The 20,319-nt window shown below is 41.5% G+C and overlaps 1 protein-coding gene across 2 annotated transcripts; it reads left to right on the top strand.

Moving 5' to 3' along the window:
* The first annotated feature begins 1,946 nt into the window (after positions 1-1,946).
* Positions 1,947-19,708, top strand: LOC115780353 (monocarboxylate transporter 2-like). 2 transcript variants are annotated; one of them, XM_030729504.1, is made up of 5 exons: positions 1,947-2,070; positions 2,815-3,035; positions 10,646-10,789; positions 12,927-13,730; positions 18,380-19,708. In XM_030729504.1, exons 2-5 carry the CDS (start codon positions 2,819-2,821, stop codon positions 18,652-18,654), a joined length of 1,440 nt encoding a protein of 479 aa, XP_030585364.1. In that variant the 5' UTR covers positions 1,947-2,070; positions 2,815-2,818; the 3' UTR covers positions 18,655-19,708. The 2 variants fall into 2 exon arrangements, with proteins under 2 accessions (XP_030585364.1, XP_030585365.1); XM_030729505.1 differs by lacking the exon at positions 1,947-2,070 and adding an exon at positions 2,617-2,674.
* The last annotated feature ends 611 nt before the right edge of the window (positions 19,709-20,319 follow it).

Genomic DNA, 20,319 nt, shown 5'->3' with positions numbered 1-20,319 from the left:
ACAGTAGTGTCTTTGTAACATTTCACTGAATCTAAGCATTACAGTTAAAGTAACTACATTGTTACAGCATATTTCAAACACCAGTCATGTAACACAACAAGCTATAATATTGCTTTCTCTGAAGAGTTGGCTGCCCTGCGCTGCCAATCGTGGCTCATTCTGGTCATCTTTGTGCATCACTTATGGGTGCTATTCCATTGTGTCTTTTTTTTTATCCATTTCTTTCTCCACTTTGCTGGTTTGTCTGTTTTTTGGGTTTCAGGTTATAGTGGTTATTGAGCTCAACTGTGAAATTCACCTTGCACATAATTTGAAAATAAAACTATTAAAAGTGAAATGTTATTCTTCTTCTGTTTTTTTTTAAACCTTTAAGTGACTGAGGCCATTTGACCCCAGGCATATATTTATATGTTCCATTGTGATAGTTTTAATCCTAAAAATGTTTCCTACCATGAGCTTGTCTAATATTTGTCCTGCAACTAGTGTGGCAAGGATAATGGAAAGTTATGCTGGGTCATTTACATTCATTGTGGACTTAGTTAGGTACAGCTGTTAAACTGCTCATTATTGCAAACATCTAATCAGCCAATCACATGGCAGCAACTCAGTGCATTTAGGCTTGTAGACATGGTCAAGATGACCTGCTGGAGTTCAAACTGAGCCTCAGAATGGGGAAGAAATGTGATTTAAGGGACTTTGAGTATGTAATGGATGTTGGTGCCACAGAGGCTGGTCTGGTTATTTCTAACTGCAGATGTACTGGGATTTTCCTGCACAACCATCTCTAGAGTTTACAGAGAAAAGTCTGAAAAAGAAATATCCAGTGAGCGGCAGTTCTCTGGGAGAAAATGCCTTGACATCAGAGGTCAGAGGCAAATGGTTCCACCTGACAGGAACACAAAAGTAGTTCAAATAATCGTTTGTTACAGCTGAGAAGAAGAGCGTCTGAATGCGCAACTTGCCGAACCTTGAAGCAGATGGGCTACAGCAGCAAAAGACCACGCCGAGTGTCACTCTTGCCAACTATGAACAGGAAAGTGAGGCTACAATTCACACCGACTCACCAAAATTGGGAAATTGAAGACTGAAAAAAAAACATTACCTTATCTGATAAATGTCGATTTCTGCTCTGACATTCAGCTGTAGGGTCAGAATGATGGATCCTTCCTGCTTTGTATTAAACAGTTCAGGCTGCTGTTAACTGAGCATTAACTGAGCATCGTTTAAGCTCCACAGCCTACCTGAGAATTGTTGCTGACCGTGTCAAACCCTTTATGATCACAGTGTACCCATCTTCTGATGGCTGCTTCCAGCAGGATAACAGGCAATGGACCACCTTTGGGATGCACCTGAAAGGAAGATTCACATCATGGATGTGCAACTGACAAATCTGCAGCAACTTTGTGATGCTGTCATGTCAACATGGACCAAAATTTCTGAGGAATATTTCCAGCAATTTGTTGAATCTGTGCCACGAAGGTTTAAGACAGTTCTGAAGTCAAAAGGGGGACCAACCCAGTACTAACAAGGTGTACCTAATAATTTGTCTGTCACCGCGTGGCAGAGAGATGTTGAGTACTGAGATTTACTCCTGTAGAAGCCTCGAGGCCCTTAATGCCCCCAAATTAACACGTTAACACGTTCTCACATGAAAATGACTGAAGACCATAATTAATTACAACAAAACAGTTTACATCTGTCGAAAGAATGCGGTAAAGATATGATAAACACTAATACAGCCGTATCAGTTTTATTCCCGTCTAAAATTATAATGAGCTTAAATGACCACTCTCGGACATTTCAATCAAATACAATGACACGGTCGCTTTGGGGTTTAAATCTGCTGTAAGGGGTTAATAGTGGCCGGTTGGGGTTTTTGGCTGTCATACTGTGTGCTGCCACAGACAGCAGTGTGACTAAGAGGCTGAAAACATGCGGAGGAAAGAAAAATCACGTACGATTGATTGAGTCAATCAGTCGAAGCCCATGCGCGCGACATGTGACCCGCCGTGAGATAAAGCGGCGCGCTGCTGCGGCGGAAAGACGGGCTGTGCGGGCGCTCGGTGAACGGTAAGATGTACTCACTGTCTGCAGTTTCGCAGCTGCTTTGTTTAACTGGTTTCTTTGTCCACGTGGTGAGCAGCGCTCCTGCGCGACTCGGCGAAAAAAAAAAAAAAAAGTTTAATAAGAAAGTGACTGGAAAAGTTTACTTAGTTTGGTTTTAAACTCTAATGTGGAATCAGAGTTGCAGACCTGCTGTATTTTCATACATCTGTGCTAATGTTTGAGTACAGTCCAGTGCTCTTGCCTTCCCTGGACAGATGTGGCTTTACTTATGAATGAAATCAAATATATGAGGTTTTATTGATGCCTATAGCAAATGTTACACTGCTTTATAAAACATGTTACATCTTTCAGTTTAATCACTTTGTTTGGCGCCCTGCGGAATAAAAACTCTGGGTTAACGCTTTACTGGGTCATTTATTTGAAAAAGGATCACACATTATGACGATCACCAGCAGCGGGTTATTACACAAGAGATTTATTTGTGTTTGTTGCGAAATTTTGCCAGTTATTTCCCCCGCTTCTGTTTACAAACGGCTGGTGCCTGTCTACGAATCAAAAACAGTTCAAACTTTAGTTCAGTGTGAGTCCACGTCTTTACTACCTGCCAGTAAGTTTTAGGATGACATGACGTCTTTTATTTTGAAATATGATTGCTCCTTTTTAACATGCACTTCTGTGTTTTTCTTAGACTATACATGTATTCAGATACTTTGTAACAGTGTCCCCTACATTGTGCACTCTGAACAGGAACATGCCTCCTGCTCCAGCAGATGGTTTGGGCACCAAGCCCCCGGATGGGGGTTGGGGCTGGATGGTGGTGTTCGGGGCCCATATTTCCATTGGGTTTGCCTACTCCACATCCAAAGCCCTTTCCATTTTCTTCAAGGATATTCAGGAAGAACTGCAGGCTGGCTACAGTGAAATAGCATGGATTTCCTCCATTATGCTGGCTGTCATGTATGCAGGAGGTAAGCTGAATCCACTTTCCTGACCATATAGTTGGCGTTACTCTTCTGCAGTAGACATAAATATGATAACCTCAAACCCAGAGTTGCAACAGAGCTGCTTGGAATTGAGTGTAGTGTGGGCTCATACATTTAGGACATCACAGGTTCTGTAGTCAGCACTGTAGTCAATACTTGTATCACTACTAGATAACACATTTGGCTGGTAAAAAAAATAATAGGTTAACCAGATTGAGTTTTTTTTTCTTGATCTTTTGTGTTTTATTTAGTTGTCCTAGAACTCTGACATTCCAAGTATACCTGCAATCCAATCCAACTTCATTTATAACGCACTTTAAAATGGGCCTTGATGGCACAAAGGGCTGTACAGTGACAGAGAATATATGCATAAATAGATAAAAGAACAAATACTAAAACAATAAGAACATAAAATTCAAATAAAATAAAGCAGTAAGTACAAAGACTAAAAACAATAAAGCAATACGGCCATAAAATCTACATCAAAAGTGCTGAATGCCAAATTATAAAAATGGGTTTTCAGCATGGATTTAAACACGGGCAATGTTGAAGCTTTCCTGAGCTGTAAAGGCAGATCGTTCCAAAGTTTAGACCCCGCCATTACAGCAAAAACACGATCCCCTCTGAGCTTGCACCTGGTTTTAGGTACAATCAGGAACAGCTGACCTGACAGACTGGGTGGGTATTTAGGGGAGTAACAACCCAGACTGGTAGGGTGGGGCAAGGCCATTCAAAGATTTAAAACTAAGTGGTGTGGGGTAAAACAAACCCCGCCCCTGGCAGCCATTTTAGCTGAATTGAATATTGTGACAAACACGTCACTCTCCAAACATTGAATCACCGGCAGAACACATAGGTCCTATTGTCAGTGCCCATAGTTTTCCAAGGTTTAGGAAGTTGGACTAAGATAACTTTAATTTTATGATCATTTTGTAAAAACTTTATCTCTAATAATGAGAAAATATGCAGTTTTTCAGGTGGGCTATAATAGGGGAATTGAGTGATCGATTGATGGAGTCAAAAGTTGTTTCATATATTTGCACATCTGGATCATATCCTAATCAAATGTTACATGTTCACGGACAATAGTAATATGCTTCTTACTGTAACAAATGGGGATGATGTGTCTTTTCTTTTTCAGCTGAGATGTTGCCAAAAATATGTGTTAAATGGAGTTTCCCTTGTTAAATTCAAGTAGCCTGCAAATCCAGGATCTGGATCAGATGGTGTTCAGTTTGGCACTAGTTCTTGGCTCTCCACAACTGTATTAGATAAATCCGATAGGTTTTGAGGGAGAGATGATTTTTTTTTTTATTTTAAAGATGGGGTTTTTTTTTGTTTTTTTTACCATAACCCAATTTAATCAGGTGATCTAAGGGGTCACTGGCTAACTTTCATGTAAATTTGGTATGAATTGGACTGTTAGTTTTGCTGTAGTATTGTTAATAAACAAACATACCAAAAATCAATTCCTGGTTCCCCCCTGTGGGGGCAGGGTAACAGATAAAGTAACTTTATAGTGGATTCTAAAATGGATTGGAAGTCAGTGAAGGGAAGCTAAAACTAGCTAAGACATATGGTCCTATTTTTTTCCAAGTTAAAAGATGGACAGCAGCATTTTGTACCATTTGGAGATGGGCAAGAGAAGATGCACTGACACCAATGTAAAGAGCAATGCAAAAATCCAGCTGAGTGGTGACAAAGGCATGGATCACAGTTTCAGAGAACTGGCTTTATCTTTGCTAGCTGCCTCCAATGGAACATCCCTGAACTGACCACTGCCCTAATCTGGCTCGCAAATTTTAGGTTGTTGACAGTTTTGACCCCTATGTTGTGATTATTGGTTTGGTGGACTGAGCCAGAGAACCAAGATTAAACAAAGTAGCTGTGGAGACAATGCCAAAAATCGTTACTTCAGTTTTTCGTTTGTTAAAATTTAAAATGTTTAAAGATACCCCAGGGTTCTAGCTAGCGGTCGATCACCTGGCGCTGTGTTGGGCTGAGAATTTCAGCTGTTAGCTACTAGAATGGATCGCTATTGTTGCAGTTTGCTAGCAGGTGCTGTGACCATTAGCACTAGCAAGCCGTCTTTTGGTACTCCCCGATCTAAGGACCAGAACCATTTTAGTGCCACACACCGGACACCCACCCACTGCTCTGAAAGAGAAATGAAAATATTGTGATCCACTGTAGAAAATGTGGCAGTCAGGTTTAAAAGCACTAAAATAATGCAGTCACCAGAGTCAGTTGCCAAAAATGTATAATTAAAAATGTGTTGTGCATACTTACGTACTGAAAAACCTCAAGAATACTGTGTTCTAAAAAATCCATTAATTGACCAAAAATTATTTTCTCAAGGATTTTAGAAACAAACTACAGTTTAGCAATGGGTCTAAAATTTGCTTAAACTCAAGAGGCCAAACATGGAATTTTAATAAGCGGGTGCACCACTGTATCTTTTTAAATGATCAGGTATGACACCAAACGACAAACTGCTGTTTAACAGTGTAAGTATTAAAGGACCCACAGAGGAAAAAAAATCTCTTTAAACAGTCGGGGAGGAATAGGGTCGTCTGGGGAACCCAAGAGTTTCATTTGACCCACTCATACCTCATACTAGCACTGATAATGGTCAGTGGTCAGACTTTAAATTGCATTACATCTTCTGTTAAAAGCTGCAGTTGAAAACAGCAAACATTGCAAAAATATACCTACCAGCCAGGTGACTGCAGACAGACCAGTATTTCTGAGGACTCTGTGGTGTGTATTTGTACTTGTCAATCAGCATTAGGAACAAAAAAATAAATAAAATGCCAGTTTTATAACAATCCTTTTGACTCTGTGTGTTCTACAATGAAACAACTGTTGTGTATGGTTGTAATTTGCACAGAGCAATCCAGTAATTGCTAAACTGACTTCACATGAGTGACTGCACCCTCTGTCTAATAAGGGGAATGTTGCTAGAATGCAAGTCACCTGACCTAAACTTGAGTATCTTCACTGATTCAGTTTACGCTGGGTTGGTACTGCTCATCCAGGCTCATAGAGAATTAATGGAAGTAAGTACCACTGCATGCTGCTATCTACGTGCACTTGGGCTTGTGGAAGTGAAGTCAGACATCACCACTCAGACCCCAGAATCTGCAACAGGTTTCTGATACAGGTAACTGTAACAGATAATGCTCTGCACTTGTCTTCAAAATTAACTGAAGTTAAGAATTGAAACTGGTAAGAAACAATAAATTATGGACTCAACTGTATGTACAGAAAACTCAGTAGATAACAGGCATTTGGATTTTTTTTTTTGTTACATTATTTGTATCTGCTTTCAAGGTTGCAGGACAGCACAGTATGTGCACAGTATGTGCACTCGACTCAGAGCGGCCTAACTAGTGAAATATTCCCCTCCGATGTGGCTCAGGCACAGGACTTTATCATATTGTCCTTGGCAAGGTTTCCACAATGTCACCTAGCAGAGGAGAAGGAAAGAGGGAATATATCAGAGGAAGGTTCAGCACAGTGGGGTCTGACACTAAGTTCCCATGGGAGAGACATGACAGCCTTTTCAGGAAACCTCTGACTCAACGAGTCAGAATGATAAACTTTTAATGGAAATGGATGTGGTGGTGGAACAAGAGATGCCCTATTGTGACACAGCTACAGTGAAAACGATGATCTATCTTTGACCCTCGCAGGAACCTGGGTAACTGTTTAAACAGCTGGATGGATATTTTTATTTCACATACAGTGCTGTGCAAAAGTCTTGAGTCACCCATCATTGCTTAATATTTTACTAGGAAAATGGGAAATAGGTGTAGCTATTTATTGAAATGTGCAAACCTATATGGAAATACAGTATATGGGGCAAGTTTTTTTCATATTTTTTTATATATATATATACTTTTAAGAACTCACTGTGCACCATGCTGAGATATGCCAAGTTTTTGGCTAATAGCTCTTTGGGAATCACCTTCTTGGTGCAAAAAAAATATATATATATTTACTCCAGTCAGACTGTTATCTTTGACATTTTTTTTGTTGATTCCACTGAAGAAATGGGAACATATTATGTTTTTTGATAGGCTGCTTGTAACAAAGTGCTAAAAGAAACAGTTTATTACCATTGAACTATAATTTACTCATAACACTACATTTAAAAACAGATATACAACAAACTTCAAAAGTCTGGCACAGTAGAAGGTGAAGAGCTTGTCCCTCAGTGCCGATCATCATCTGTTGTTTGGAAATCTTTTGGATTTTTGGCAAGTGATAGTGATCAAAAAGTGCTGTAGAGCTGTGTTTGCACCACAAAACAACACAACTAACTTATTAAACCCTCTGAAAATGAGGGATCTCACAGCTGTTAATTGCTTTGCTACGAGTTTTATTCACATCTACCTTCCAGGTACAATGAATGAGAGTGAAAGACTTTATATTTAGCTTCTACGAGATGCACTTAGGCCATGTAAGCATCTTATTTAATTAAGTCAATTTTAATTTACAGATTATTATATAGGTAAGGTGCTTCCTGTCTTGGCATTTTAGGCCTGTTGCACCTCTGCCGTTGCCATTAGGTCTGCTGCAGGGTCGAACTGCTGTTCGCTGATGTTTTGTCACCTGAGCCAGTGCGTGTCCTGGTGGGGTGGGGGCAACTGATATGGACTGGGACGTCTCCCCACCACCCCCTGCAGTTGCCTTTACTGGGGGTGTGGGTCCTGAACTCTTGTCTTTTCTTCTCAGCCATAGCCAGTAGCTCGCTCTCTCAGCCTCCTCCTCTAGCTCCTTTAAGACTTTTCGCAGGCGTGCCCCTGCTACTCCTGCTCTGTGGAGTAGCTGGACTGTGGATCTCCCCACAAATCCACAGCACCCAACCTCCATGGGGTAACCTCTGGCTTTGCCAGAGTCTCTTGGCATTCTGTTGCCAGCTCAGTGTAATTGAGGTAGAGTCGTCCCTCGCTACATTCACCTATTGCGGCTTCACTGTATCGCAGATTAAAAAAAAAAGAAATCGGATTCTGTTTCGCAGAGTTTTCACTATATTGCAGGATTTTGCCGTATATAGGTATTTCTGTAACAACCCATAACTATCTTCATCACTCAGACGAAGAGATAAGTTACGCCTACGCCTTTGGAAATAGAAGTTAGTCCGAGGGCGAAGATACTGCACCACCTTCATTGCCATCAGTACTGCACAGCTATATAATTCATCTTCATCATTAAAGTTGTAGTAAGGGAGTTGGAAAGGGTTATAGGAGTGTGGGAAGGGTTTATAAAGCCTTAAAATATATATAAATAATAAAATAAATATGTAATAAATACAATGCCACTACTTTGTGGATTTTCACCTATTGCGGAGGTCTCTGGAACGTAACCTCCGCGATAGGTGAGGGATCACTGTACTTCCATTCATGTGCTGTTACCGTGCCCTTTTCCCAGGAGATGGCAAGCTCAATGAAGAGGACCCTTTCTCCACCGCAGACCACATGACCATGTCAGGTCGGCACGCAGTTGTTAAGCTCTCCCATGGGAAGACCAACTGCAGTCTTTTCCAGGAGTGAGGATGTGATTTCTTTCCCCTGTGGGAAGATGGAGTGTGCTTTGAGACCTAACAGAGTCTATGAGTGCAGGCTTCGTGGAGGCTGGTGCTGAAGCGACCTTTAGTCAGCGCCACTTTGCACCCTGATGGAATGTGTTGGAGGTTTACCTTGATGTTACCACACAGGAGGCAGTTGACCTCATCTCCAAACCACTGGGTGAGATTCCGGGGGCATGGGAGGGTGTCATAGGTCACCCTTAGCAGGAAGCTGATCCTGGATTGTGGTGTCCTCCAGATGTCTGCCATTTGATGCACCTGTTGATGGTAACACCCCAAAGCATCCCAACCTACTCTGACACAGCCAGACTGGACCAAACCCATAACTTCACAGTGTTGCAAGTTGCAGATTGGAGATGGTGTGCTGTACTTAAGCTTGCTCCCTCCACTTGCAACCTGTACAAATGGGGACATGTGCATTTCTTATGAGTGGGTCTGCCGAGTGCTTCATTTCCAGTACCAGCCATGCCTTCTCTTATTTGTACTCTACACTGATGGTCTTGAGGGGGAGCTGCAGCATATTTTGGCCAAACAGGCTTGTGTCCATAAAGCAGCGGGGCAGACCCAACCATTTACGGATGAAGCTGTTGGCTAAGCTGTCCATCTTGCTAATTGCTGATATGGGGATTTCACAGACCTTTAGGGGCCACATCACTAGTAGCACCACACTTTGTGCTTCGATCTATGCCAGGCCCTCTGCTAGTCGTTGCTTGGCTAACTTCCCTGACAGCTCTGCGGTGTATTCCCTGCCAAGGCTTCTTGGCGGTTTCTTGTCCACCCTAGGGATGGTCTCACCTCCGGCTACAAAGGTGGTTCTTGCGTGTGGCACAGGAATTTAGCACAATGTAAAAGTGAAAACAGTGCAGTGTGGATTTAATTTTGTCTTAAGTTTTAATAGTTTTCTTTTCCTCTAAGAGAATTTATCACCGAATTTAGGTGAATGAGAACCAGTTTTATTTTGCAGCAAATGTTTTAGGTTAGCAGGAAGGTAACATGGATGTGAAACCAATGCTGTTTACATCAAAGTGGAATAAAAACTTTTTTGTCACTGAATCAGTGAAAAATCATGATCCTCAGTATTGATCTAAATAATTGTTCCTGCAGTTTCACCCCAAAACCATCTACAGCTGATACATTTCTTATTAGTTTTCATCATGATGTCCTGTCATTGTCTTAAAAAAAAAAAAAAAGAGAGAAAATAATTGAGAATCATAGACTTCATCAGCTGTAGTATACCTACTCATGAAATGTTTACAAAACATTTAATCCTTTTAATATTTATTATGCTGCTTTCAGTTATCACCATCCACACAGACGACCTTGCCAGTTTTTCTTCAAAACTAAAAAAAATAACAGTAGTCCAGGTTTCAGTAATCATGGCAGCCGACAGGTATTGATGCACTTTAATGTCTAATGTCTAATATGATAAATATATACTCACAGATCTTTTAGCAATATGAATATAGGGGTTTTCATTATGCTGGAGAATGGTGGTGCAATGTCACTCTTTCAGGCAAGGTTGTGAATGAAGGGAAGAGTGACGGCATATAAAAGGCTTTTTAATTGCTGATTGATCACTGAGTGTAGTGTTTTACATTATCAGGGGAATGTTTAATGAGTTGCCAGGTTGCTTTGCTGTGGAGCTCTTCTGTCACCCTCTGTGATGTCCTTTTGCCCTTGGTTTAGATCAGGGATGCTTTTCAGATAAAATGAATGAACTTAAAAAACAAAACAAAACATAAAAACTCACCTTTGAATGTATTTATTTATTTTTAAATGAACTGAGCTGTTCACTACAAAATGGTGTGACCCCATGGCAGAGTTTGGCCCTGTGATCACAAGAATGAATTTCATAGTTTGGCTCTTTCAGCTTACTTTGAAGTAGTAGGCGGTTAGTTGGATTGCCAAAAACTTTGGAGACATTAAGAATTAACATAATACAAGACTGTATAGTTTGTTCTTAGTCATCCTCATTTTTTTTTTTTTTTTTTTTTTTTTGCAGGACCGGTGAGCAGCATGTTGGTCAATCGTTTTGGAAGCCGACCAATTGTCATAATTGGTGGAGTGATGTGTGGGGTGTCTATGGTAGCTGCCTCTTTTGGGAACTCCATCATTTATCTCTACTTTTGCATTGGCATCATTGGAGGTAATGTACTTTTCATTTTACGTATCCTCTCTTTATAATATTTTATGTTATAGCTGCTTAATTAGTTTTTATTTTTTTTGTGATCTCACTTTGGGAATCTGTAATTGATCACGGACCAAAACTAAGATATCATCCCAAATTTGTTTACTTACATTCCCATCAATCCTGGTTAAGCCCGTGTGGGATAGGGATGTTGGCAGTCTGCATCTTTTCACATCCTTTTTAGAATCTCTTGGTTCAGATCTGCTTCCCATAACTGGGCTGCTGTGCTGTTTGTGAAGGCCCTGGGCACGTGCGCCAGCTCCTGGGGTGCAGTTAGAGCACCAAGGGGACCGGGACCAGGACAGTAATTAAGACAGAATGGTCTCTGATCCCAGAGAGCATGATCTTCCGTGGCCCTCTGTACTCTTCCGTAAGCTCCAATCCTGTTCCTCACATGGGGGCTCTCTGCCACCCTAAGAGGCTCATTACCCAGCCAAGGGCCCCTGTGAAGGATTAATAGGCACAGCAAGTGGCTGGGCCATGTGTGGTGCCCGGGGCATGTGTGGGCTCTGCTCTGTTCCCCTGTGCCTTGGTGCACTGACACACAGGCATTAGGCGGTTTTACCTAGAAGGCATGCAGACATATGCTTACACATAGGCAAATACCTGCACATGCAGAAAGATAGCTATTCAATAAAAAAAATAAAAGCACCCCAGACACAGTAAAATATGTTTGATAATTATTTATCCTTGTATATTCTTGTTCTCTCACTCACAGTAACACACAAAATTCAGGGATGTCTGTCTGTCCAGTAAGGAAGCAGAAACCATTGTTAATCCAGTGACAGTGACAACAGGTGCACCAGAGAGGCAACAATAAGGCAACAACAACAAAAAAAAAAGGAATCGTTGTGCAGGTGGTGGCCACAGATCACAGATGATGATGATGCAGGCATCGTCTTTGCCATGGCATCTCCAGACTCTGTGACATCTGTCACATGTTCTCAGTGTGAATCTGCTCTCATCTATGAGGAGAACAGGGTATCAGTGGCAGAGCTGCCAGTTCTGGTGTTCTCTGGCGAATGTCAGTGGAAGCTGCACAGTGCTAGTTATTGAGCATAGGTCACAGTGAAGTACATCAGGCCCACATGCCACCTTCATGGAGTCTGTTTCTGACAGTTTGGTCAGAAAAATGCGCGAGTAGCCTGCTGGAGGTCATTTTGTAGGGCACGGGCAGTGCTCCTCCTGTTCCTCCTGAGGAAGGAGCAGACACCAGTTCTGCTGGGTTGGCGTCCCTCTACGGACCCGTCCGGCTGTCCTTGTGTAACGGCCCATCTCCTGGCATCTTCACATTCTTGAGACTGTGCTGTGGGAGACAGCTGTTTGAGAAGGTGCCGTCCCAGTGGAGCTGGATTACCTGTGCAACTCGAATGTGCTGCAGATACCACCTCACTTTCTGGAGGTTGTCATGTTGTTGCCTCCCCAGTGCCCCCACGTCTCGTCTCTTTCAGTTGCCCCAAAGCAGTTTTAGCAGCAAGCTTAACTGACTTTTTGTTATACTGTGATGATTCCCCTTCATTTCTTGTGAGCAGTGTAGTTATTTAGTAATTGTAGATGTCATATTTGTTGTGATTAAATTAGTTATTTTTATTTTAAAGTCAAGGTAATGTGAGATTCCTCATTAGGGAAGAAAAATATCCCTAAATTGCACTTTTTTTTTTCTCAAAAAATCAACCATAGTAAACCCCTGTTTAAATGTACTTCAAACAAAAACTTTATGCATCTTAAGAATAAACTGACGTTGAAGGGAAAAATTATGAACACCCTAGCCACCTAACTGTAGCTCTTCATCTTCTTCAAAATAAGGTGCTATTAAATCCAAATTTTTCTGCGTAGAAAGGCAAGGGAGTAAATGTATTACCCAGGCTCTCCAATTTATTTCTACTTGAATGGAGAAATTATTTCTGAAATAATTCCAGAGATCTGTAATGAGATTTTAGATGGCAAAAGTGAAATGAGATGGAACCTTAATGAGCAGCAAGCAGATTTGGTCTTAATTTAATTAAGTACCCTCTGGAGCTGAGGTCCAGCAGGGTTTTCTTCCTGAGGGCTATTGGAATGTGACTTGAGATGTTTTCAATCTTTCTACATGCAGGTTGTGGACTCGCCTTTAACCTGAATGCATCTCTCACCATCATCAGTAAATATTTCCTGACCAGGCGTCCTTTAGCCAATGGACTTGCTATGGCTGGGAGTCCAGTGTTCCTCTGTTTCCTGGCCCCCCTCAACCAATATCTGCTTGGCAAATATGGCTGGAGAGGAAGTCTGCTTATCCTGGGGGGTCTGATGCTCAATTGCTGCGTTGCTGGAGCCCTCATGCGACCTGTTCATAAGCCAGCATCTTGTGCACTGCAGAAAAATGTGGAACAGCCAAAAAAGTGCACATCTAAGATAAATCGAAGCTGTGTGAAGAGCACAGGGAAGTTTGTGAATCTGTCCTTTTTCAAGGATAGAGGCTTTGTCATTTACCTAATAGGAAATGTCATGTTCATTTTTGGTGCGTATGCACCCATTGTGTTCTTATCTACCTATGCAGTTAGCCAAGGTGTAGAGAAGTACTCTGCAGCCTATCTGCTCTCTATTATGGGGTTTGTTGACATGTTTGTTCGACCTGGCACTGGCCTGGTAGCCAACAGCAAGTGGATCAGGCCCAGAATTCAGTACTTCTTCAGCTTTGCCATGGTTTTTAATGGAATGTGCCACTTACTGTGCCCTCTGATGAAGAGCTACACCCTCCTGGTGGTCTACGCGGTATTTTTTGGTGTGGGGTTCGGCATGGTTTTCGCCTTGATATTTGAATGCCTCATGGATCTGATGGGAAATCAACGCTTCCCCAGCGCCGTTGGACTCGTCACTATCATAGAGTGCTTCCCCATGCTAGTGGGACCACCTGCTGCAGGTAACACACAATCACTTTGTGTACATAATCCTTTTCTCTCTCTCTGTGACATAAGTGCAGGTATTTATTTTTAGATCACTTAAAATTGCTTCTTCAGTGTAGTCAACGCAATTATATGTATATGTGTGTGTTCATCTCTTTCATTCATAGTGCGTGCATTATGTTGCAGCAGAACTCAGTTACTGTATCATTACTATAAGATAGAGCCACATTATCATTGATGAGTATGGATGTTTTGTATTGTATGAGAGGCCCACACAAAGAAGTAATTCGTCACAGTGATTTACTGTTGGAAAGAAGCTGTCTGCGCTTAAATAACAGAGTATCTAGGTCACAAGCTATTAAAAAAAAACTCATTACTTAAACCACATCAGTATACTGTCCAACCAAAAAAGCTGCAGGATTAAAAGTTTTATACTTATGTTTTTGTAAGTTAGGAGTCAAGTGTATGAGGGGCAAGGTATGGCGGTCTTGTACAGCCCAATAAGTATATTAGTGTGACCTTTTAATAAAAAATAGTCATGTACGACGCTTAGGTGGTGCTAGCAGTGTGACGTGAACCAGGCAGTGACAGCAAAACTGTCTCTGCAAAATCTGACTTGTTCAGTACTCATGTGAATCCATGAAGTGAAACACAGAGGGGGGGTTAAGTTTAGTTAGTCTAAAGTAATGCTGAGCCTAAGTTCTACGGCAGGGGATGCAAGGAGACGATTAGGAGTACTGAGTGAAAACACACTACTGAAAAAGACACACATGCTCAGAAAAGTTACTCTGGCTAGTTGGATTAAATAATGCTACAATGCAGATGCTCCATTTGTGCCTGAAACAAAAATATAACAGGTTGGTTTTTTTTGTTTGTTTTATAGAAATGGTCGAATATAAAGAATGTACAACCCCATTTCCCCAGAAGTTCAGAAGCTGTGTAAAAATGTCAACAAAGGAATGCAATGATGTGCATATCTCAGAAACAAATCTATTATTCACAATAGAACATAGAAAACAAATCAAATGTTCAAACTGAGACATTTTACTATTTAATGAAGAATATTAGCTCATTCTGTATTTGATGGCAGCAACATGTCTCAAAAGGTGGGACAGGGGCAACAAAAGGCTGGAAAAGTAAGTGGTGCTAAAAAGAAACAGCCGGAGGAACATTTTACAACTAATTAAGTTAACTGGCAACATGCCAGTAACATGATCGGGTATAAAAAGAGCTTTTTAAAGAGGCAGTGCTTCTCAGAAGTCGACATTGGCAGAGGTTCACCAGTCTGCAAAAAGCTTTACAAATGGTGGAACAGTTTCAGAATAATGTTCCTCAATGTAAAAAGACTTTGAATATGCCATCATCTCCAGTAAATAATATCATCCAAAGATTCTGAATATCTGAAGAAATTTCTGTACGCAAGAGACAAGGCTGAAAATCAGCATTGGGTGCCTGTGATCTTCAGGCCCTCAGTCAGCACTGCATTAAAAACCGGCATGATTCTGTCATAGAAATCACCGCATGGGCTCAGGAACACTTGCAGAAATCACTGTCTGTGAACACACTTTTCTGTGAAATCCACAAATGCAAGAAGAAGCCAAATGTGAACGTGATCCAGAAACACCACATGGATGCTGGACTGAAGAGGAGGAGGGACCATCTGGCTTTTTATCCGTGCTCAGTTCAAAAACCTTAATTTCTAATGGTACAGTATGGGGGGTGCATTAGTGCCTGTGAAATTGGTAACTTGCACAACACTGAAAGGTACATTAATGTTGCCACAAGTATTCACTCAAATGCCTTCGCACGCACATGAACTTGAGTGACATCCCATTCTTCATCCACAAGGTTTAATGGGATGTCGGCCCACCCTTTGCAGCTATAACAGCTTCAAATCTTCTTTCAAAGTTAGGGACCTCTGTGCACTAATGTGGCCTATCACTTTGTGGCTGAGTTGCTGTTGTTACACAGGTGGCATCCTATCACGGTACTGCGCTGGAATTCACTGAGCTCCTGAGAGTGACCCATTTTTTCACTAATGTTTGTAAAAGCAGTCTGCATGCCTAGGTGCTTGGTTTATACACCTGTGGCCATGGAAGTGATTGGAACACATGAATTCAATGATTTGGATGGATTAGTGAATACTTTTCGCAATAGTTAGTCTCCATACAGGTTTTAGAGCAACATATGCTGAAGTCTTTTTCAGGGAAGGCCTTGAATATTTCTTTTTTTAGAAGTGTCTGTGTGCTGAACTGGCCTTCCTGCAGTGCAGACCTTTTACCAGATGTTTTCATTTGGTATTTTACGAAATGGAAAAATATGACAAGAAGGCCCAGGACTGTTGAGCTGCTAGAATCCTCTATCAGGCAAGAATGGGACAGCGTTCCTCGATGTTTACAGACTGTCGTTATAGGAAGAGGGGGCGATACACAGCGATGAACACGGCCCTGTCCCAGCTTTTTTGAGACATGTTGCTGCCGGCTTATTGAAAATGTTAACACACTGTTTTCAACTGATGGTTGCTGAGTAGCCTACTAACGTTACTATGAGATACAACGTTAGTTACATAGAAAGTATAAAAGACACATTATACATTATATGGGGAGTTGCATTATGTTAGCGTAAGTATTTTTTGTGTATTTCAGGATTAAAAGTCATTCTCCTTGAATTCTATCGACAGAGCTGGGTAATGTTTTTTTAGGTGCTGGAAGTATTTCCTCACTCAGTCTAAAAAAGCACAATAGCATCATTAGAATATTCCTTTTGTCACCCAGTTCTTACTGCCTTTCTTATAAACAAGTTAAGAAAGGCAGACCTATTGTGTCACCTTCTTCCATGTGTAGCTTTTTTTTTTTTCCTGTGTTTGTGGGCGTCCTCCTCCTTGCATGTAAGAATAGACTAAAACACTTGTAGGTGTATGCTGCTCCCTTCAGTTTTGGAAGAATTGCTGCCGTAGTACACGCGCTGCCTATCGTACCTACAGTACATACAGTACTAAAAAAAGAAAAAAGCTAAAACAAACAAAAACAAGTGTTTTGGTATCAAAAGATATTTTAAGCATCATTTTTTAGTGGCATCCCTACCAGTAATACACACTGCATTGCTGTGTCTGGGTTTAAAAACTGTCAGACACAGACGCACACTGCTCAACTTGTTCACCAGTGTTCATATAGGCAGGCCTGTTTAATGTCCTAAATAAACAAGGTGAGGGTGTACAGTAGTTTAGCTGCACATGACTTAATCAGCTGTGAATATCATCCCGCTGACAAACGTGTCCTTTTGCCTCCAACCTGACTTTTAATGAGGTGAAAAGTTATAGGCCCCCCAGTTTGTCTGGAGCGACCCTGTTCTGAGGCGCTCATTTAATAGGGTAAATAAGTGCCTCCCTGCACGTCTAACAATCTCCTCCAGAGGGCTCAATCGTTATGTCTTCCCTATTCTGCTTGTTACTGCTCCCCCAAACCTTCGGGTCAATCCAATTAGGAGGAAGTGAGGTAAGCGGGTGTAATTAGCCTTTTGCTTTGGGTGTTTAATGATGCTCAGTTCAAACTCTCGTCATTAAAGTCCTGTACCTGGGCCATAATTAAGCTGTGAATACATTAAAAAAGAGGTGACTATGCCAGATGGACTTAATTACTGCTTAGCCAATCAAGGGCTGTCTTAATGAGGGTGATGGCCATTGGAGTACAGGCACCAGATGAGTGCTATCAATCAGATAATACAGCCTGCATTCAGATGGTTGAAATTGATCCAAATGCAAAGTGACCCCCTCCTAGTATAGTACGGTACAGTGCACGCATACACGCAAGCATTATTGTTATTATAACATGATTATTCATCGTACAGATGGTAAGTGGTATACTTAAGGCGATCTGCTAAGGGAACCCTTTTAATTGCTTTATAGTTTAATGTTCTCTTTAATAGTTTATACTAAATGTGCTTCCTAATATGTCTGACAGACTTATCAAATTTAAATGTTTCTTTAAAGTTGTGTGAACTCAGTTCACTCAAAATTTGTCATAAACACTCCTGAACTGATAACACAAAAAAAATCATCTTCACTAACTATATGGTAATAACGGAAATAAAAAGTGTGACTCTAAGGACCATAAAGAGAGACTAATCCTGCTCAAAATAGTTCAGCCTCTGAGGCAAGCTGCCATTGATTCCACGAGGCTTTAAGAGGGATTGTGATACAGTGAGGTGGAGAGTCACAGATGCTGAAACTGAGCGAGACCGCAACACTCGCCCATCGATCCATGTCTGGAGGGGGGAAAAAAGGGGGTCGGGGCGAGTTTTGCACTTAGGAAAAAGCTGCAGGCTCAAATCTGATCTAAACCACATTTGTCACTTTTCTGCAGACTTGAGCTGGATATTTGTGGTTCTGAGAATGGGCCTCTCTTCTGATTCGTTTTGGTAGCAGCCATCCAAATTGCCTTCCCAGAGATGCAGGAGAGCCAAGAAGGGTGTAATGGCCCCCTGTCATTTCCGAAATGGCTCTACACAAATTGGCCTGTGCTCACGCTCACTCTCTCGCACACACATAGAAGCCAAATCTGAGTCTGATCTTGCTGTTCACCTTCAAACTTGCAATCTACACACTTTATTCTCACTATGCTGTGTTTTGTTTGATTTGGGTTTTTTTTTTTTGCCCTCTTCCACACAGGGTTACTGGTGGACCTCTTTCATGACTACAAGTACCTTTTCCTCATGTGTGGCTCAGTTATCACAGCTGGTGGGCTCTTTCTCTTCGTCATGAACATCTACTACTACCACATGCTGGAGAAAGAAAAGAGAGCAGAAGACGGAGAGCGTAACCAAAATAACACAGAGAACCAGGAGCAGGTGAGCATCTCAGCGGCAGAGATGGAGCAGCCTGGATCTGAGGAGGCGGAGATGAGCACAGCCCAGCAGGACCCAGAGAGCGCAGAAACGAAATGAAATGTGATTGCGTCGTTTAGCTTGAATGCAGTGGGATGATAGGTGTAGCTGCACAAGTTGATCTCAGTACAGATTGCTTTGAGCTCGCTCACGCTCATTTTTAACTCACTGATTTATTCATTCAGTCAGCCAGCAATTACTTTGACATTAGATGAACTGTAAAGTCTTTCACCCAGCAGACAACGCAGAGACTGCGGACATGCAAACAGGTTGTATGGCATTTTGAGCTGATTGCTAATATCGGCGTCCTAACCTGCTTAACACTGTTAAACATGCAGATTTCTCACTGGTACAAGTTTGACTATATTCACTGTGTTAATTTAGCATGTTTACATTTGCCATTTAGCAAAAAGTAGAGCAAAGGCTGATGGAACTGCATCTTGTTAGAGCACCTTTGTGTTACCAAAAACATCTTTGCAATTCATTCATGAGCCTGCTGGTTATACTGTTCTGAAGGCATGTAACCGATAATACATTAACCTTTGATTGTACTGATCAACCTCATTGCAAATCAATATTGGCTCCTTTACTGTAATGGAGTGACATGGGAAACTAAACCTACAAGTTATTATTTTGGAGATGTTTCTCTGGCATCATCCCCTTTATCGGTGGACCTCTCCACCAGCAGCATTGTGAAGCAGTTCTGCTAAATTTTGCAGGTGCTTCATCAAATTTCAAGCAGAGCTGTTTATAGCTGAGAGACATTCTTCTCTCAGGCAGAGTCTGCGATTCCTTCTATTGTTGCTGTTCTTTTCATACTTACAGCACAAAACATCAGTTCTGTAATATCTGCCATCTTACACGAGCAGGTTTGGATAGCTTCCACTAGTATGCAGCTATCTGCCAGTAAGACCCATCGTACTATAACAAATCCATGCCAGTGTCCATGTATTGATCTACTATGTAAATGTTATTTAGGCTTTTAGATGGTTAATTAGGTCATGGTGCCATAATACAGGTGCTGGTCATAAAATTAGAATATCACGATAAAGTTGATTTATTTCAGTAATTCCATTCAAACAGTGAAACTTGTATATTATATTCATTCATTACACTCAGATTTATATATTTCAAATGTTTATTTCTTTTAATTTTGATGCAGCAATGCGGCGTGGCATGGAGTCGATCAGTCTGTGACACTGCTCAGGTGTTATGAGAGCCCAGGTTGCTCTGATAGTGGCCTTCAGCTCTTCTGAATTGTTGGGTCTGGCGTATCACATCTTCCTCTTAACAATAGCCCATAGATTTTCTATGGGGTTAAGGTCAGGTGAGTTTGCTGGCAATTAAGAGCAGGGATACCATGGTCCTTAAAGCAGGTACTGGTAGCTTTGGAACTGTGTGCAGGTGCCAAGTCCTGTTGGAAAATGAAATCTGCATCTCCATAAAGTTGGTCATCAGCAGGAAGCATGAAGTGCTCTAAAACTTCCTGGTAGATGGCTGCGTTGACCTTGGACCTCAGAAAACACAGTGGACCAACACCAGGAGATGACATGGCACCCCAAACCATCACTGACTGTGGAAACTTTACACTGGACCTCAAGCAACGTGGATTCTGTTCCTCTCCTCTCTTCCTCCAGACTCTGGGACCTTGATTTCCAAAGGAAATGCAAAATTGACTTTGATCAGAGAACATAACTTTGGAGCACTCAGCAGCAGTCCAATCCT

This window comes from Archocentrus centrarchus, chromosome 5 (assembly GCF_007364275.1).
Source record: "Archocentrus centrarchus isolate MPI-CPG fArcCen1 chromosome 5, fArcCen1, whole genome shotgun sequence".
Taxonomy (NCBI): domain Eukaryota; kingdom Metazoa; phylum Chordata; class Actinopteri; order Cichliformes; family Cichlidae; genus Archocentrus; species Archocentrus centrarchus.
The sequence above is the reverse complement of the archived record's forward strand: the minus strand, read 5'-3'. Positions and strand labels throughout refer to the sequence as shown.

Excerpts from the sequence above, each read along its gene's own strand:
- LOC115780353 (XM_030729504.1), top strand. The coding sequence starts at position 2,819 with ATGCCTCCTGCTCCAGCAGATGGTTTGGGCACCAAGCCCCCGGATGGG. Across the intron at positions 3,036-10,645 it reads GGCTGTCATGTATGCAGGAG|GACCGGTGAGCAGCATGTTG; the intron begins GTAAGCTGAATC and ends TTTTTTTTGCAG. Across the intron at positions 13,731-18,379 it reads AGTGGGACCACCTGCTGCAG|GGTTACTGGTGGACCTCTTT; the intron begins GTAACACACAAT and ends TCTTCCACACAG.